Source organism: Dendropsophus ebraccatus, chromosome 1 (assembly GCF_027789765.1).
Source record: "Dendropsophus ebraccatus isolate aDenEbr1 chromosome 1, aDenEbr1.pat, whole genome shotgun sequence".
NCBI lineage: Eukaryota > Metazoa > Chordata > Amphibia > Anura > Hylidae > Dendropsophus > Dendropsophus ebraccatus.
The window spans coordinates 192,224,042-192,245,467 of NC_091454.1; the positions used below are offsets into that span (position 1 = coordinate 192,224,042).

At 41.1% G+C, this 21,426-nt stretch overlaps 1 protein-coding gene across 1 annotated transcript in view; it reads right to left on the minus strand.

Moving 5' to 3' along the window:
• Positions 1 to 21,426, minus strand: part of ANTXR1 (ANTXR cell adhesion molecule 1) — a 121,537-nt gene that overhangs the window by 20,664 nt on the left and 79,447 nt on the right. The window contains exons 15-16 of the mRNA XM_069943121.1: positions 16,878 to 16,973; positions 15,511 to 15,678 (exon numbers count right to left, since the gene is read on the minus strand). Of these exons, the coding sequence (XP_069799222.1) occupies positions 15,511 to 15,678; positions 16,878 to 16,973 (264 nt within the window). The remainder of the gene's footprint in view (positions 1 to 15,510; positions 15,679 to 16,877; positions 16,974 to 21,426) is intronic.

Here is a 21,426-nt window from a genome sequence, read left to right on the forward strand (position 1 = left end):
TTTATTGGTTTCCAATTTAAAAGTATTTTTTTGCTTCTCGTAAATATAACTGAAGAAGGAGGTTAAAGAGGTAGTTCACAAAAAAATGTTTCTTTCAAATCAACTGGTGCCAGAAAGTGCCAGATATTTGTAATTTACTTTTATTAAAAAATCTCAAGTCATCCAGTACTTATCAGCGTCTGTATGTCCTGCAAGAAGTGGTGTATTCTTTCCAGTATGACAATGCTCTCTGCTGCCACCTCTGTCCATGTCAGGAACTGTCCAGAGCAGTAGAAAATCCTCATAGAATACCTCTCCTGCTCTCCAGACTGGAAATAATGCCACTTCCTGCAGGACTTACAGTGATTGATAAGTACTAGAAGACTTGAGATTTTTAATAAAAGTAAATTACAAATCTCTGGCACATTTTTGGCACCAGTTGATTTAAAAGAAAATATTAACATATTAACATAGATATAACATCACAATACATGAATAGTGAGTCTGTAACATTGAAGAATCTTTAAAGCGTAACTGTAATTTCAGGGTCATTTTTTTGAAAACATTAAAAATCAACAGTACAAGCGATTTTTAAGAAACTGTAATAGGTTTTATGTACTAAAAGAGTTTCCTTCTGTACTGAAAAAGCAATCTCCCAGCCTCCCCCCTCACATCAGATGAAGCAGGATTTCTGTCTCCATTATGTGGCTATGGAGAGGGGAGGGGCTGTTAGGAGTGACTGAGCACGGAGCAGTCCTGCACAGCACAACACCCTGCAATCTTCTCTCAGTAAGTTCATAGATAAGCACTGACCTTTCTGAAACCTGAATTTAGCGTTTTAGGTGCCCAGACAGTCTACAAACAGCTGACCTTCATGTCACCTCTTCCTGCTCCCTCATCTCCCGCGGCCCCTCCCCTCTTCATAGGCTTACAATGGAGAGAGCAGAGCCCGTCTTCATTGGCTTCTCTGTAATGAAGACGTGTTTGCCTGATAATGCACAGATAAGAAGTCGGGGGGGGGGGGGGGGGGGGAGGCTGGGAAATTGCTTCTTGAGTACAGAAGGAGGCTTTTTTGGCTGATAAAACCTATTACAGAGTTTCTTAAAATCGCTTATACTACTGATTTCTGCAATAAAAAAAAACATGACAGTTACGCTTTAAGTTTTTCCTTTATAGGAAAAAGTTTCCTTGGAAAACCAAGTTAACATACAAGTATTAAATGGTTTTTGAGAAAAAGAAATTGTGACACTGGTTTTCCACTTAGTATAAGTTGGCAGTTTTTTATTTTAGCATCATTTTGGTCCTACACATCCGCCCAATTCACTTATAGCTGCTTAAAAAAAAAAAAAAAGTTTTATTCTAATTATTTACCGGATTTAGCGCTCTCTGAATTTATAAAACTAGGATTTAGATTGAACGACTTAACATACATAATATTAAACACAGTACAGATCTGAGGTTCAGAGCAGGTATAGCACTGATAAAATGCCTGGATTACTGGTATGTATGTACTGACTGGCTGTTGACAGTACAGGGTATTGCTATATGTCCTGTACAGTTCTTTACCTGTATAAGGATGAGCTGCTCCTTTGGACACCAGGTATGGACACTGGTGTTAAGCAAGCAGAAAAATTAGGATGAAAATTTTTTATACTTGACTGCTCAACACATTAGAACCCCCGGTGGTATGCTTTCATTTGATTTTTGTATATTTCCTTTACATATCCCTTTAATCAATATTTTCAAATTCCAATGTTCATTCTGGAACAAACTGATATTGTAAGTTGAGGGGCTCCTATATGTGTTATGATTAGAGATGAGTGAACCGGGTTCGGGTTCAAGTTGATCCGAACCCGAACGTTTGGCATTTGATTAGCGGGGGCTGCTGAACTTGGATAAAGCTCTAAGGTTGTCTGGAAAACATGGATACAGCCAATGACTATATTCATGATTTCCACATAGCCTTAGGGCTTTATCCAAGTTCAGCAGCCCCAGCTAATCAAATGCCGAACGTTCGGGTTCGGATCGACTCGAGCATGCTCCAGGTTCGCTCATCTCTAGTTATGATGTATCCTAGTAATTCCCATAAAGTAACACAATTCATGATAAAACGCAGGTTATAATACTTTGCCAATTCTCTTTATATGATAGGAAGAGGAAATTCTAATACCCCAGGGGTCTAGGTTGGAGGTGCATTGGATGTAAAGACTCCCCCGGAGCCCTAAGCAAAAGGGGACATGAGTTTGGGGGGTGGGGGCTTATAACCCCAGCAGTCTTGTCTGTGTAATGCTATACATTTAAGCACAGGTGGTTCTACTTTAAGAGAGAGGAGTATATGCCTAGTGTATTGGTATAAGCAGGGGTTTAGGAATGGATATTACTTTCTGTCTTGTCTCTCCCTTCCTCCCTTTTTACAAGAAGATCTGGAAGAAAACATTGCTCTCCCACCCTCCCTTTTTTCATCTTTACTTTAAAACTAATTTTCCTTTTGCAAGTCTAAAAATGTATGTATTGTAAATATTATCTGTTTGTGTATGGTTCCATATGTGATGACAATATCCTTTTTTTTTCATTTGATGAGTTACAGTTTGGAATTAAACCTTTAAAGGGGTACTCCAGTGTGGGACTATTTTGGGATCTGGCCGGGGAGGAGGTGGCTGAGAGAAAAGACGTCCACTCACCTCCACGGATCCAGCGGCGGGTCCCGTATTGCGGCGCTCCAGCCCCTAGTTTCTGGCTGCTTCCTGGTGTCTGACGCGGGTTCGAGATGTGACGTTTCAAGTCCACTCAACCAGTGAGTGACAGAGGCAGGATCTGAGTGGACTTGAAATGGATCCCGCCTCTGTCACTGACTGGCTGAGCGGGCTTGAGACGTCACGTCTCGAGCCTGCGTCAGACACCAGGAAGCAGTCGGGAACCGGAGTGCTGCGATACGGGACCCCCCGCTGGATCCGGGGAGGTGAGTGGATGTCTTTTCTCTCAGCCACCTCCTCCCCGGCCAGATCTTAAAATAGCCCCCACGCTGGAGTACCCCTTTAAAGGGAAGGGCAATACTTCATCCATGGTTCCCTAGAGGTTTCCTCTACAGGATTTTTTTCTCTTCTGTGTGCTGGAGGATGACTCTTAATGAGTTAAGGTTTTGCCTTGTTTTGCACAATTTTTATAGTTTTGCCTAGACGTGTAGGTCTAAGTTATAAGTTCATGGCATTGAATTAAGTATGCAAAAATATGTAAAAGATTTAAAAAAGAAAGAAAGAAAGAAAGAAAGAAAAATGCTATTACTAGTCAGTACTGAACTCTACATAAGATGCAACAACAACAAAAAACGTAAGAATCTGCATTGGATAGCAATGCTCAATATGGAGTTAATTTCATGTCTCGTGAACTTATAATCAACTAAGTATCTTCTTCTTAGGAATGAAGATGCTGTATACATTACAATACCTACCTGCCAGCCTCTAAACATTTATCATTTCTAAAAATCCTTGTTGTCAGCTGTAGAATTTCCTGTTTCTGGAAAGTTTTGGTACGTTCCATGACTTCCTCCTTGGCTCTGTATCTAGTAGTGTCCATAACATGTTTTGCTCACGTTTCCAAGGAAGAGAAAACACATTTGAGGTTCACATGATCCAAATCCAGCTGCCAAGCTACAGTCTAGAGGGGCTGTGCTCGATGTCAACAATAAGGAACATATGGTTCATATCAAATGGTAGAGTGTTGGAGGTCTGAGGCATCCTTGTCATGGGCATTTTATCAGGATTTACACTAAAATTAGGGGCATAGCAATAGGGGAGCAAAGGTAGCTGTCCTAAAAAGAATGCTGGTGCCCTAGTGGCCCAAAGGAACCAATAGTATTATAGATGACACATGCTATGTAAAAGATGCAAACATCATCCCACAAATGCTAAAAATCTTCCCATAAAAGTGTCTGTGCCTTTTTTATATACTCAATAATAAATAAAACGCAAAAATAAAAAAGAATGCATGCTATGAAAAAGTAAGAACTTTTATGAGCCTTAAAGGGGCAATGATACAGTTATCCTCTACCTACAGGTTAAACATAGAAGATTTCAGCACAAAAGACCACTTAGTCCATCTAGTCTAAACTAGTATTTCCTTTCTGATTATCTTAGGATAGATATATGTTTATCCCAGACAGGTTTACATTCAGATATTGTAGGTTTACCAACCACCTCTGCTGGAAGTTTACTCCAAGCATCTACTACTCTCTCAGTAAAGTAATATTTTCTCACATTGCTTTTGATCTTCCCCCTAACTAACCTCTCACTGTGTCCTCTTGTTCTTGAGTTCAGTTTTTTAATAAAACACTCCCCTCCTGAACCTTATTTAGTCTTTTAGAATACTTAAAGCGTAACTGTCATGTTTTTTTTTTATTGCAGAAATCAGTAGTATAAGCGATTTTAAGAAACTCTGTAATAGGTTTCATCAGCCAAAAAAGCCTCCTTCTGTCCTCAAGAAGCAATCTCCCAGCCTCCCCCCCTGACTTCTTATCTATACATTATCAGGCAAACACGTCTTCATTACAGAGAAGCCAGTGAAGACAGGCTCTGCTCTCTCCATTGTAAGCCTATGAAGGGGGGAGGGGCCGAGGGAGATGAGGGAGCAGGAAGAGGTGACATGAAGGTCAGCTGTTTGTAGACTCTCTGGGCAGCTAAACCGCAGGATTCTGGGGTTAGAAAGGTCAGTGCTTATCTATGAACTTACTGAGAGAAGATTGCAGGGTGTTGTGCTGTGCAGGACTGCTCCGTGCTCAGTCACTCCTAACAGCCCCTCCCCTCTCCATAGCCACATAATGGAGACAGAAATCCTGCTTCATTTGATGTGAGGGGGGAGGCTGGGAGATTGCTTTTTCAGTACAGAAGGAAACTCTTTTAGTACATAAAACCTACTACAGAGTTTCTTAAAATCGCTTGTACTGTTGACATTTAATGTTTTCAGAAAAATGGCCCTGAAATGACAGTTATGCTTTAAAGGATTCAATCATGTTCCTCCTTTCCCTTCTTTCCTCCAGACTATATAGAGTTAAATCTGTAAGTCTTTCCTGATATGTTTTATACCTGACACCCTCCACCATTTTTGGAGCTCGTCTTTGAACCCGTTCTAGTTTAGCAATATCTTTTTGTAGGTGAGGTCTCCAGGACACAGTATTCCAGATGTGATCTCACTAGAGCGCTATACAGCGTATCCACATGATCCCTCTTCCTACTGGTTATACGTCTAGATATACAGCCCAGCATATAATTAGCTTTCCTTACTACTTGGTTACAATGGAGACTCATTGTAAGGCTGTGAGATGATAGCGGTGGTGCTGAGTACAGTACAGGAGAAAGGAGTGCGGCATCAGAATGGGGTCCCTGCTTCTGTACCGGGAGTCCATTGGTATGATATTAGTGTAGCGCACCATGCAATATGCATATAGGAGTAGAGACATCAGTCTATTGCTGAACTCCTTGCTCCTGTACTGTAGGGATCATATAATATATATACATATAATAGACATACATATAATAAATGCATGGCCGCTCACTGTGAAGTCCCCTTAAGGGCTGTATAATCTCCTTCCTGAGGCGAGATTGTCACCTCGCCTCATGGCAGATGGGCCCTAGCTGTGCCAAAATAAAAGGTAACAAAATGACTTTTGCGTTGCCTCAGCATATGCCACTCACATTGTACAAACTAATTGTGAAACAGGCGAAGATGCTCCGAGTCTTGGCACCAACAGACCCTTTTTCTTGATTATAATTAGGAGCTGAAATGTTTGTGTGTTCCCAATAGCTCCATTATAAATAGCCTTGTGGTTTTAGGTTGGATTTTTATTTACAATAACAATGTTGTAAGAGTTAGAAGACCTGATATGTGTTGTGCATCTTATAAATTGTTTATGCACGTCTTCCAGTATATGTTATAGAGTCTTCACGGGGAAATTCTACCAAAAACTAAATGAAAACAAATCTACAAAGATGTTTGAATTGATATAGTTTGTTTAATATTAAAGAGTAACAGTGAAATCCTTGTATATTTATAAAATGATCTATTGTACTAACATTAAAAATCCTGCTCCTTCTCCAGGGTGGCCTGGCAATACGTATATGTATACTAATTGACCAACGTCCAATAATTCCTGATGTCCAACACCCCTATGTGTACATTCCATGGCCTAATCTCTATGTCTAAGTCTAATGGACACTCTGTATGTCCTGCCAAATAAAGGGGAATTCTGCTCAGGTGTCATCTTACCTCATCTTTGAGTCTCTGGCTGAGCGATCCCGACTCCACTTCCAAGACCGACTCGTCTGGGGGGTGACAGCCTGCATAGCCAATTACTGGCCACGGCACTCTACTGTCTGGGCCAATGATTGGCCGAGCTGGCTGTCATCCCTTGACAAGCCGGTTTTGGAAGTGGAGTCGGGATCGCTCAACCAGGCACTCGAAGATGATGTAGGGGGAGCACAGAAAGGTAAGAATACGCTCTCTGTTTTTTTAGCAACATGGGCAGCAACATAAGAAAAGTTTTTTTTGAGCAGAACACCCCTTAAGGCTATGTTCACACACATTATTTTTGCCCAGTAATTTTTTGACCAAAACCCAGAGTGGATTGGAAACACAGAAAGGCTATGTTCACACACTGTTGAAATCTAGTGGACGGCCGCCATTTAATTGCAAATAATTGCCACTAAACAATGGACGTTATTTGCTTTTAAATGACGGCCATTCACTGAAGTTCAAGTGTGCAAACATAGCCTTAAAGGGATTCCCTTTAAAAGTTACTGATGCAGACCTTTCCAGTGAAACAGGTCACTGTTGCTTTCATACGGATCTCTCGGACAGTGCTCTCTGAAACTTAACTTGTCACGGATAATTATTAAATTTATAGTTTAACTTTGCAAAGCAACTTTCTTTCTAGGCATTGACACCTTTTGCCAGGTGACTCCCGAGATGGGAGGTGACTCACCATGCTGCATCTCCATTGCCACACATGTGCAAGCTAGTGTGTCCTCCAGCCCACTGATGCTCGCACAATAAATTAGTCCACCCTGGCTTTCAGTTTCTTCTTACAACTCCAATGGACAAGCCTCAGTCCTCACACAGGCCAATTCCAGGCCTGACACCACATGCGGCCCATCTGCACTCTGCCCCTTGTCACCAAAATACATCCTTGTATTAGCTCCTGTCTGACCCTCCTAACAACGTGGCACAGCACTCCAGTGTCACAACACAAACATCAGCAAACATCAGCATCAGTGCCAGGCTATTCCCAGGCCTATCCTGGCACCTTACCCTGTTAGTTGGAAATCAACAAGCCAGCCATTCTTACTATAGGCCACACTGACAAAACATGAAATCACTGTCAGGTACATTGACCCACCAGTCCCAGCAACGAACTACCCAGAGGTGCACAACACATCACATATTCACATAAATAATATATATATATATATATATATACACATTTACATTACATATAAAATTTATATATATGCTTACGTACTCCTTTACAATTCTGCTTAATTTTTACTTAAATACATCTTCACCTTGGAAAACAACAGCATAGAATAAAAGAAATTGCACTAAAAAGAACCAAAATGATTCCTTTCAATTTATTCCACAGTATTCAGCTCCCCGTATAAATACACACAAAAGTAAAAGATGCAATATGCTCACCACACTAAGGATATTGTATCACAAGATATAGTTATAAAAATGTAAGGTATGGCCAAAAAGTGGCAGGTATAGCCACTTAGGGTGACGCATAACACTCCCCAGATGGGACGTGTAATATACATTAAACCTTGCGGTCTGAAAGTCTTTTCAGTACGAGGTTATATAGGGGGAAAAGCCTGATGATAGTTTTGTCTGCTAGCTCACTTGCATTCCATCTATCAAACCGAGCCAGGTTAGGTCTCTACCAAAGTAAAGTCTGTCTAGTTCTCAGTAAAGAGGAAGTTCGATTATTAACTTGTTTTATCTTTAGGGCGGGTTCAGACTATGGAATTCACACAGATAAAATCCGGTGGATTGCGTTGCTCGTACACGCTCACGGCCGCGCACCTTCCCGCCATAGACAACATTCTACGGGCCGGCCGATTCCACTATCTGCCAAGAGAATTGACGTGTCAATTCTTTGGACGGGTTCAGACTACGGAATTCGTGCAGATAAAATCCGGTGGATTCCGTTGCCTGTACGCGCTCTCTATGCACAGGCGGATTCCGCATTCCGCCGAAAGAATTGTCACGTCAATTCTTTCGGCGGATAGTGGAATTGGCCGGCCCATAGAATGGTGTCTATGGAGCTGGCGGGAAGGCACACGGCCATGAGCGCGTACGAGCAACCGGATTTTATCCGCGGATTTTATCCACCAGATTTAATCTGCGCAAATTCTGTAGTCTGAACCCGTCCTTTCGTGGGAATGCGGAATCCGCCCATGCATAGAATGGTGTCTATGGCACAGGCAGAGAGGCGACCGGCCGTGAGCGCGTACAGGCAACGGAATCCGCCGGATTTTATCCAGGCAAATTCCGTAGTCTGAACCCGCCCTCAGGTGATGCTTACCTGCTATCTACTTTTTTAATATTGGGTGCTTGGATACTTTTAGTACTACTACATATGGACCCAGGTATAATACATGGTGACAGTGAGCTGCTTTATCTATAGGGCTGCCGCTCTTTCCTTTATACTGCAGCTCTGCTTGTTCAGATTGGCTACTGTGTGTAGGCAGAAGTTCACCAAGAATGTCACTGACTCTTGTATCTTGTAGATTCACTGTTAGATGTAAGGCTAGGGTCACATCTGTGTTTCATCAGTGTTTGACAATAGAGAAACGGAAATAAACTGATCCATGCTTGCACTAATTTTTAACCAAGAATGGACAGGACACTTTTTTTTATTTCACTGATGTTAATGATGATGGATATAAGTGGAAGGACTATGTGTTTGCAAGTCATCGATTTCTGTTAGGGATGAGGGCAACTCGAACATGCTCGAGTCCGATCATTCGGCATTTGAATGCGGTTGGCTGAAGAAGTTGGATGCACCCTAGGGAGTCCAGAAAAACATGAATACAGCCTATGGCCTATTGCTGTATCCACGTTTTCCTGAATTGATCATCGGTTGATCGTTTTATTTAGGCCCAGACCGCGCATTGCTACGTGTAATAGGGATGAATCGCCAACGGCTGGCGATTGCACAAAAAGTTAATACTTCACCTGTCCACGCTCCCGTTCTTCTGTGCTCTGTATGTGTTCCGGCACCACGTGCTGCAGCTTCAGAGCAGCCTGTCTGGGCTGAAAGGCCGCTGAGCCAATCACTGTCCAGGACTGCCGCGGCCAGTGATTGGCTAAATGGCCTGTCAGCTCAGACAGGCCGCTCTGAAGCTGCAGCGTGCAATGCCAGGGCCCATACAGAGCACAGAAGATCGGGAGCGTGGACAGGTAAAGTATTAACTGTTTGGGCAAGGGTCCATGCAGCCCTTGCTAAACGATTATTGGGCCATGTATTAGGCCAAGGAAACGTGCGCTGATCTAGCAGAACGGCGCTCGTTTTCAGTATTGATCAGACCTTCATCGGCCGGTGTAATAGGACCCAAAGACTGCATCCAACTTCTTCAGCCACTGGTTTTCAAATGCTAAGTGATCAGACAGATGATGACAGACAGCAATAGCATATTTTAAATAAAATTCCAATAATAATTTTTATTGACATACAACGTATTCACATTTATAGAAGTATGGGCAGGCTTCTATCTATGCCTACTCTTATATAGAAAATTATAGTGTACATTAATATTGGGCATTGCATGATACTCTGCTGTAATATATTCTCCAATATATGGTGTTATTGGATGAATAAAAGTTTTCAAAGTATGGAAGAAAGTCAGAAATCTTTATATCCATGGTAGGTACATGGAACCATATATAGATCCTGCTTGGACGTTGACGTATGGCCATAACATTGACATTATGTCCTCCAACTCTCATCCTTGGTTTAGAATCATTTGCCTCACCTAATAAACTGGTAGCCAACAACGTGTGAGTTGTTTGGGTTTGTTGTCCATCATATATTATAAACACATGAGTTACGCACAGAACATTGACTCCTATTTATTAAACATCTTAAGTCATTGTGCAACGCATTGATGAAACTCTTACGAAATTCTCCTGTGTTAATCAAAATCCTTTCCATCTGCTCCAAAAAGAAAGATTCAAGGAAAGTCAGCTGAGCTCAATAAAAAATGTATTTTCTAGTGCTCCCTGAACAGTTTCCTAAAAAAAGCAATAAGGTAGAAGATAATAGTTTGGGTAGGCGGCGTCCAGGAAGAGGATGATTTATACATGAAAGCATATAGTAATTCAGATTCATCTCCAAAACAGGAGAAGCTGGACACACAGCCAGCAAGCTTTGCCAATATTGTTAGAACTTAGAGAAAAGTTTGAATAGCATCTGACAAATTTGCTTTACAGGGAAGTCTATTTTCCAGAGGTTTAGCTTAAAATTCCAAAGCCAAACCTACCGCTGTTACCTCTCTGGGCCAGTAAAAGCTTTTTTAGTGGATAGAATGCACCCTGCCACCCATGGTCTGATGAGGTTTAAGGTTTAAGACATCGGGAATCATTGCCGAGAGTCTGGGTTCGTACGAACCCGAACCTCGGCAGGTTCGGACCATCCCTACTTAAACGGCTTGGCCACTTTATAGTAAAATTGTATTGTGTGTAGTATAAGTAAATGTATTCACATTATTTACTGACAGCAGCTCCCTGTGTACCTCATAGAGCTAAAATCAGACTCCCCTCCCCCAGGCTGTCCTTCTCTGTGGTGAGTCTGTCCATAAGATGGCCGACTTGGAGGAGCATGTGACCATGCCCTGCCCCCAGTGTCCTGGAGCATATACAGGCTCAGTGGTGGACACGGGGGGCGGGGCATGGTCACATGCTTCTCCATGTCGGCTATCATATGACAGACTCACCACAGAGCAGGGCAGCACAGCCTAGAGGAGGGGAGCCTGCCTTTAGCTCTATGAGGTGCACAGGGAGCTGCTGTCAGTAAGTGCAGTGAGTACACTTACTAATACTGAACACTAAACTATTTTACTATAAAGTGGCCAACCCATTTAATATAGACTCAATTTCTCACCCTTAGGGTAGGTTCACACTAAGGAATCCGCACGGATAAGTTCTGGTGGAATCCTGGGCTTGTACACTTTCACGGCAGCGTGCATATCCGCCGGCTTCATAGACTACATTCCACGTTCTCCTGAAGAAATAGACATGTTAGTTCTTTCAGCAGAACGCAGAATCACCCTGGCCATAGAATGGTGTCTATGGCACAAGCGGATATGTGCGCCGCCGTGAATGGGTACGAGCCTTGGAATCCGCCGGAACGTATGCGGGCGGATTCCGTAGTGTGAACCTACACTAAGGGTAGGTTCACACTACGGAATAGGTGAGGAAATTTCAAGCAGAGGTCTCGTGGCGGACTCCACTTAAAGTTCCGCCTGCTGCGGATCCTGTACGTGTGAAGCTACAAAAACACCAAACATTTAAATCGTGTTCTGTGACTGGTGTACAAAGTGTCCTGTCATTGCAAGCCGATGCTGGGATTGGCAGGATTAAATGTGTCCATGATATTAAGTATTTATCTATGAGATCCTGTTCTTCCCAGTACTTGCCCTCCATGATCTAAATCTGCTTCTACTTTTCTAAGTACCACAGCTGACCGTCCCTTTTATTTTTCTTAGAATGAGTAAATTGACAACTTAGTGTTGCCAGCTTGGGGTTTATCCTTACACAGTCTGACACTGTCCAATCAGGGCTAAAGTGGCAGACAATGGAGAGATACAGCTCCTTGACAGGGGGAAATGGTAACACCCAGTTGTCAATTTATTCATGAAATTCGAGAAGGAGCAACAGAAGAACAGAAGTATTTATTAAGAGCTCAAAGGGCTGGATTTCCACATACCACAGTCAACAGATCCGCAGCAGATTTGATCTAAATAACTGAACACGGCATCAAATCTGCTATGGATTCTGTAGGTGTGAACAGACCCTAAAACCTTTTAGACTCACAATTTCTAAGATATAATTTATTCTTCTGTCCTAGATAAATTTTGCAAACATGTACAAAATATCTGTGAACATTTCCCTTGCCATACTTTCTAGATTCTCCTGCCAAACATGAGGTGTAAGATTTATTTTGGGTACAAGGATATAATTTGAGAACCATTTATGTCAAAGTTGCCTGGAACCCCAGCAGTTTGTGTGTTTAGTAGATTCCATTAAATTTATACAGAGATGTTTGGTTGGAGTGTTTAAAGGGGTTGTGTGAGAATAAAATATATACTATGATATATATATATATATGTGGCTGTGGGCTTGTTACAGATATAAAAGAAGTGTTACTCGTCTACTCTGATGCCCCATAGCTTTTACTCTGATGCTTCTTATTACTGCTTGTTCCTGTGACTTACTGTCTTAGCAGGAACTGCACGTTCAGCCAATCAGAAGTCACAGTGGTGTCCTGCATCAGCCAGTGATTGGCTGGGTAGGGCAGGAAGACCTGGGGACATGCAGGGACAATCAGAGTGGCAGCTGTAGGACATCAAGGTCCAGTAGGTGAGTATAATGTGTAATGCAACCCCAGCAATATACAAAAACATTTTGTTCCTGGACAACCCCTTTAAGCCATGTGATGTTTCAATAAACCCTACATGACCCTCTCCCCTCTATTCCTTTTTACACTGGTTGCTAAGATCTCTTTCCTGCAGCCATAGTGGCTGTAGAATGTTCAAATAAGTTCTATCTTTATCATTGAGTTGCTGCTTATGATCAGAGACTGATGAACCTCCATACAGTCAGCCCTGGGACTGAGAAAAGAATCAATGGCTGCCCTTAACCACAGGCTTTTGTTAGGGCCTACTAAAGATGCCTTTGCACCTTTGTTGTTTGGCGAAGAGCTATCTTACTTCATCCCTCATTCAAATGAACACTTGGCTTGGCTGAACATTCATGTTGGGGGTGTTAATAATTCACTGTCAGACTGCTTTGGCATTGGCTTATCTAATTGAAGACAAGAGGATTGAGCTGTGGAAATCCATTGTTCCTGATCCTTTACTCACTTGACATTATCTACCTGGGAAAAGTTGGAGGCCTCCATTCATATTCCCACCAAAAATGCAGCTTTAGCCACCTTTCATAGTATTGTGTCTAAAGGACCTTAAAGACACAGGGACGTGTCAAATGATCAACTTAACAATCAAGGAGTATAAGCGAGAAAATGGTGTGGTAGCATACCTCACTCCGTCATCTCTGCCCAGAAGTCCCCTAGGCTTAAAGTGGAGCGGCCTAGACAGAGATTGTTGCAAGAGTACTTCCCCCAGCTTATTCTCCCCATTGATGGGGAACTCAGCAGTGAGACCTCAACCGGTCAAAGCTTGTGACATGTCAATTTATTTATTTATTTTATTAATGACATTGGCCATTTAAGTGCTTACTGAGGCTGGGTCCACACTGTGTTTTTGCAATCCGTTTTTTTTTTTTTTTTTTGCACAAACGGAGGGAAAAAACGGATGCAATTGTGTGCATCCGTTTTTATCCGTTTTTCCATTGACTTCCAATCCAAAAAAAAAAAAGATCAAAACGCATCCGTTTTTTTTTAACATACACAAAAATAAGATCCAGTACGTTTTTGTGTACGTTAGAAAATACGGATGCGTTTTGAATAGAGATGAGCGAACCGGGTTCGGGTTTGAGTCGATCCGAGCCCGAACGATCGGCATTTGATTAGCTGGGGCTGCTGAACTTGGATAAAGCTCTGAGGTTGTCTGGAAAACATGGATACAGCCAATGACTATATCCATGATTTCCACATAGCCTTAGGGCTTTATCCAACTTCAGCAGCCACCGCTAATCAAATGCCGAACGTTCGGGCTCGGATCGACTCAAACCCGAACCCTGGGAGCAAAGGTTCCCTACCCGTGCACTAATGTATAGATACACTCCAATGGTGTCTGAAAAACCTTTCCACTTCATACAGCTAAATAGAAATCTTTCTTGAATGAAAAAAAAAATAAAAAAACCAAAAATAAACAAACAAAAAAAACCCAACCAAATAATAAATAAATAAATAAATAAAAAAAACAAAAGAGAACATTGCAGCTACAATTGGCTCCATCTTTATCAGGATTAATAACTTATTACAGTGGTTATATCCATCCTGTGACAACAAAATACTGTATCAAATGTACCAAATACATATTGAAAATGTGTTTGACAGTTTCCAGAACTTCTATACTGTACGTTTCTGTGGTCACCCTCTAAAGATGTCAGACATTTCAAGCTTAATCTGACATGGGTCTATTTTTACCCCGTGTTAGATTATTTAACATTCCAGATTTGTGGAATTCTAATGCGTATTGCAGATACTTTTTAGAAATATTGTTTTGAAGAGCCCTGACCAACCATGACTTGGTGTACAAAGAGTGTGCAGTTACTGTAAATGTAATTATGTATAGCAAACAGAGTACTGTAAACCGACTGGTGCCTTCTTTGTATGAATCTGGCTTTATAGGCACAAGTTAAATAGATAAAAAAGCATAATAAGATAAAATATACTGTATATAATATATACAATTATAACATTTTTCTGAAGGGAGGGGGCACAACTAGTGAGGTTTAGTTTATGAGCTTTCAATTTACTAAAAAGACTTGATCATTTGACCTGAAAGGTCACGGAACTAAGTTCAGACTTAGCTGGAAACAATTTTCATCCTACTGTTCATTTTATGTTACCCAATGGAGTAAGAATTCCATGGAAATATGATCCCTTTATTCTCATGACTAATGAGTGATACATAATGTAAAGTATTACGCATTAGATGTCAGGCGAAAAAAAGGATGGAGTTGGATGTCATTTCAGCAGATACCTTGCCTCCATAGGTGTCTGTCAGCAGCTTACTATTGAGCTTAGTGTGCATGATGAGCATAAAGCAGTTGAGAGATGGCAAGTAATGCTGAGTAGACTTGCCGGACTGTTCCGGTTTGGCATTTGACTCCCAGTGTCTGGAGAAGTTGATGCTGCCTAAGGACTGCCAGGACTCAGCTCACTATGTGGTATGGGGGGGCGAGTTGGGCAGCACGGGGGGGACACATTCTGGGCGGGCCGAGGGGGTTGCTCTGCGCCGCCCACTATGCATATTCATATAAGCACAGCGAGCACCATGGGAGTAAGCAGTACGGGAGGGGAAGGACTGGGTGGGCCAAGCTGGTGCTTCGGGCTGTCGGGTGACACCTGAAATGCTCCTAAGACCCTGATTAGCATAGGGGCATTTAACTAACATCCTATAAATGCGGGGGAGAAGAGGAGAATCGTTAACAGCCAAGCAGTCATCAGATAGTGCCGCTTTAAAGAGAAGATTTTGCAATGCCTTATTGACTGTGTCTGGTCATGTAGGGCTGTTTGATGATGTAGGGTAGTGTAACAACCATTGTTTATTAAAAGACTCCATATACCGATCCTACCTTTATTGGAGAGTACCACTTTCTAGAAGAGTTTGACCTCATATAATTGCTGTTGAGAATCTTTGGTGAGGGAAACTCATACTCCTGCTCTGGCATCTTCACTCTGGCATTCTTGGCTTTCTCTAATTTAGCTCCTTCTTCTGTAGAACCTCTCTCTCCCCAGCGCACCTAAAGAAAAAGTTTTAGCAAGATAAATGTTGGGCTTACACGGTTACATTACTTGGTTTTGACCACAGTCAAAGTGTTGGTGCAGAGAGGTGTGGTGCCAGTATTTCTGAAACTTTTTGGCTGTTCAAGAACCATGGAATCAAGATTTTACTTAGACTGGATAGACAATGGATAGACATCCGACAGAAGATCACACAGCTCCATATTATCAGGTTCGGATAATTCGGATTGGATCATTAAGGAGTGGTTGGAGGAACCCAACAATATATTCTCCATACTGCCTAAGCACCCAAACTCACTAGACGGTGACCCCATGATACACTGGAATGGATCACTTTAAGTATGAAGGATGTTCACAACCTCGTGGAATCCATTCCCAAAAGATGTCTGCAAGCCACGGTTGCCAACAAAGGTCAAACAACCAGTTATTAAGTAGGTCCTAAAGCAGTGATTGTTCAGCTTATAATCACAGAGGGGACTCTATAGAGGCTCTGGGTTATCACTGTTGCCCTGCAGAACTGGGATAGAGAATCCGATCAAAGAAAAAAAAAATATTTATACCTCCTTATGTTAACATCTTTCTTTCCACACTATATAAAAAAATTACACATGGAATTGGCTTCTAAGGATTTGACTCTAGTATGTGTGTGGGTGTATGTGTGTGTGTGTTAGGCATATGAAAATTAGATTGTAAGTCCATTGGTAAAATCATCGGCCTCTTTAATAAAATGTTAGCCTTGAAAACAGAAGCCTGTAATACAGAAAACGTGCATGTACAATTCCCACCACTTATCACTAAAGTGGAACATTTCCCACGATATAGTCACATGGCTTTGCCTAACTAAAAAGTTATGGTTTTCAAAAAGCATTGGTTGGCATGGGTGTATTCCATAATTTAAAGTTGAGATTATTAAAGAGACAGAATTTTTCAAAGGCACAAGTATGCTCAGAAGTTATCTCCCAGTATACTCCCATCAGTAATGTAATATCAGATTGGAATAAGACTCGATGACCTGGGCTCCCAGAGTCCCACATGTAAAACCCTCCCTTATTTTTGGTGCCAGAAGGATATTCTGTGCAATTCACTTCATGGGAATATGTCAGGGATTCTGACTTTGCCAAGATGTCAAAATCATGTTTATACTTTTATAGACATATGGAAACGACACTGTATATGGACAGAATTAAAAGTGTCTTACCTCCATTCTTTTGATTCCTCCAACTCCTCGTCCTCCGTAATAAGATGCGTCCACTGTAGGCCACTTCTTTTTAGGCAAACCATCCTCTTCCTCCTCCTGTGAAGAAGACATACATAGTTAAGGAAAAATCTCTTAAACTTGTAGTCTATTTAAAATATTTTTCATGAATATGTTTAATTTTCACTTCCTCTAGATCAGTTTGCTTTTGGCGTGTGGTAGGAAATGAAGCTTTTGGAGGAAACCTTCATAGCCAAACATAGTCTATAGCAGTAATGGGGAACCTTTGGCACTCAAGCTGTTCCAAAACTACAATTCTCATCATGCATTGACAACCAAATATATGGCTTTGTAGTTTTGCAACAACTGGATGGCTGAAGGTTCCCCATCACAGGTCTGTAGAGTTCCATTGAGTACGTACTGTATGTGCTATGGTTGTATCATGTCATAAATGTTGGAGTACCTTGAAGGCATTCCTCAGGGACTCAGAAAAATCAAGCTCATACTGCTATCAAGATATGGACATTCCCTTTAAGATATGGTGCTAACGCAATGACCAGATGAACCAGAAATTACAAGGAACATTTCATAATATTATGAAGATTTGGACCAAAGAGAAGTATACCAAATAAATAAATAGAGAGAAAAGAAAATTGAGATAGTATAATATACTCCTGGGTACATTCCATTCTTTTCCAAGCCCTGCATTGAAAGTATGCTTATAAATCTCTTCTAATGGCTCTTGCACAATCACCGTCATCCTAAAACCCCTATTGGATGGCCTTCATGCCACATTATAGATTTGTATTAGACTTGTTTACTTCTTTGTGAAGAGACTTTTCCAAGATTTGTTCACTACTTGTTATGGGTCTGGTATTCTCTCCAAGAGACGGCATATCTACTGCACAGCATAGCACACAGTACAGATAGGAGAAAGAACTGGTGTCTACAAGCCTTTCCTCTTCTCCTCTTTAGACAGAATTTCTCACAACAGGAAATACCAAGGCCAAGGAGATGTTCCTCCTAATCTCGTGACACGGCAGCACGCTACCAAACCAGCCAGACCAGGAAAGCAATCTTAAAACCTCCGGCGTGCTTACCATGGTCACTGGCTGGGAAACATAACCACAACTATTACCATCAGCATAAACACATTGCTGCTCCCAGCCATCACACCTCATTATTCAATGAAAGGTCATGATCAGGCGAGGAGGTAGAGATGTCCTCCGTAAAGCCCAAGTAAATAAATCAAAAGATAAGTTGCCGTTTTGGTGCCTATAGAAGACCCTAGAGGACAGTTTATCCTCCCGAGCTTTAAGATGCACTTAGCTGCTGATGAATGAGGTCTAAGAAATTATAATAGACAATACTCTGAGGTTGCTTCAGTTGTATTCAATGACTTATCTTAACTCTACCTAACAATACCTAATGCCGAAAAGATAATCCTGTAAAATATGGTTCAGTAGTTCCTGGGCAATAAAATAAAAAATGCTTACAGAGCACATGTTGCTTGAGTTTGATCTAAGAGAGTCATAATGTAATGGAAACAATTTTAAGAGGACGCGGCATGTAAATTTCCTAGGAAATAATGACACAACTAAGGAACGGGGGTCTGCGGTCTTTTTTCCATCAGTTATGTTAATAATTTTCATAGAGTTGGTTAGCTCTATGCAGAAACATGTCTGAAGCCTCTACTGTCTGAAGCTTGCTGACACAGACCAGTGAACGGCCCACTGGTGGGTTTATACAGACAGGAGTGGGATTCTCCTGGTAACACTGGTGTCAAAAAGCCACTTAGGAACTGAGTCAATGTCCTATAAGATGCTGTGTGAAAGCTTATTCTTGCTTCACCTATAGATACTATGCAAGTGATGGGAGTCTACAGCTACTCTTGGTACTACACAATACTTTATGTGGCTGTCATTTCTTCTGTGCCCTGTTAAAGGGGTTATGCAGCACTACAAAAACATGGCCACTTTCTTCCAGAGACAGCCCCACTCTTGTCTCCAGCTTGGGCGGGGTTTTGCTGCTCAGTTCCATTGAAGTGAATGGAGCTTAATTGCAATCCACACCTGAACTGGAGACAAGAGTCGTGTTGTCTCTAAAAGAAAGTGGCCATGTTTTGTAGCACTGGATAACCCCTTTAAGCCCGTATTACAGTAGCGATTATCATTTAAAGATTCACTATAACGATCGATTGAAAAATAGAAATTTTAGTAGCAAACGATTCTGAGGTGATTAGGCTAGGTTCACACTGTGTTTTCAGCATCCGTTTAACGGATCCGTTTTTTTTTAACGTCCAGAAAAATAGGGTCAGCAACGTTTTTTGGTCCGTTTTGGTCCGCCAAAAAAAACGGATCCGTTTTTTTTTTAAATGGAAGTCAATGGAAAAACGGATGCACACAAATGAATCCGTTTTTTGCAATCCGTTTTTCATGCGTTTTTTGCAAAAAACGGATGCGTTAAACGGATGCTAAAAACGCAGTGTGAACCTAGCCTTACACTCACAGATTACTGTTATGAATGATTGTTTTTACGTCTTTTAACAGTGGCTAATCGCTTCTCAGGACGACCCACACAACATGTTTTATTCGTAAACAGCTTATTATACAAACTATTAAGGCAAACTACTAATGATAATTTATCAACAAAAATGAGCGGTTTTCAATTTGTCGTTTGATCGTTGGGTGTTATTACACGGACAGTTAATCGCTCATTTTCGATCAAATTTTTAAACGTAAAAAAAAAAAAATTGTAAATTTGTAATAGGGCCTTTACCCAAAAAGGGTGGGGCCCATAAATTAATTTAAGGTTTACAAAACAATAAGATCTAAACCTGTCAATACAAGAATCTCCCCCCCCCCCCTTATATTTTGGCCGATGTATCAGAAAGAGGATAAAGCTTGGAATAAACTGCTATCAGGGCGGTTAAAAAAAATTCCCTTATAAACAAGGCGGCTTAAGAATTCCTCAAATATATTTACATATGGTCTAAACTCAGGAGGAAAGAAGGTGGGGAGATTAATTGAATCCCACAGAGAAATGAAAAACAATGAATATTGTGGATGAGATCAGCAGATCAGAGCTGGGCACAAGGTACATGTAGGAGAACCTGCCAAAATGTATGTATGCCAGAAAAGTTTTTACTCTTTATGGAGAACTATCATTTAACTATCCGTTATCTTTTACTATCGTTTACCAGCTGCCTTTACAGATTGACTTACACAATGTCCAAGAGGTGGGGTATATGTATATGCTTCGGTGCATTATAGGTGACCTCCTGCACAAGGGCCTGGTTCTATACCAAGTGCAAGCACTCATATACTCTTATCACCGCATATACTCTTATCATGTCGTATACATGATAAAAACCTGTTCTAAAGATTTTTTTTTTAAATGAAGTTGTTAGCAAACCATTTGATCAAATAGAGTATATATGTATATACAGGTATATATGTATATACTGTATATATATATATATATATATATATATATATATATATGTATTTACACGTATATATGTATATACTGTACACTCTTAGCAAACCATTTGATCTAATAGAATGTCCCATCTCATCACATTAAGGTGACCTCAGAAAAAAGATGGTTCCTAACACTGACCTTCTCGGGCTATAAGCCTACAAAACTAGGCATAAAGGATCCTTTTGGCTTTCACTCCACCCATCTTCTGCGGGTGTTTTAAACAGAGTATAGTTGGATCCTTTATGCTCAGTTTTGTAGGCTTTGTAATAGCACAAGAGAGGCCAGTGTTAGTGTAGGACCATCTCTCTGAGGTCACCCTAATGTGCTGAAATGGTACACTCTATTAGATCAAATGGTTTGCTAAGAGTGTACGGTATATACATATATACAGTAAGTTTTAGCACTTGCAGCATTTTTTTTTTGTTTCTGTCTGTATATTAGCCACAGCAGAGTGCAACCTGCACAGTGTGAACAGTGTCATTGGAGTGCTGGCCAATTTTTTTGCTTTTTACTATCACAAACTAATCAGAGCACTACATACTTGCAACAAAATATAAAAGCTTTTCCCTCGCCAGATAACTCCTTAAAGCATCACTCAAATAAATTCACATATGTGTTCACACGGAGGAAAGAAGGTGGGGAAGATCAAATGAATTCCCCTGAGAAACGAAAAACAGCAAATATTGAAGATGAGATCAGCAGATCAGAGCTGGGCACAAGGTGCACGTTGGAGAACCTGCCAAAATATATGTATGCCAGAAAATGTTTCACTCTTTATGGAGATAACTATCCAATACTATTCTACACCCGTTGCTTAAATAAAATTTTTATGTATTTTCTTATATTTTTATGGTATATTTGGTGATATTGCTATTTTTGGTGATATATGGCTGCATTTAACCTCTCCAGGCGCCAGGAGTTGGATGAATTCGGACACATCACTATTCTTCGCTGTTTACCAGACACAGTTCTGTACATTATACAGTGACTACTGCTTACTTCAGATTAGTACCATTAGAGCAGATAGGACTCGGCTTCATGCAGTAGCAGGAGTAACCATTATTAAAGG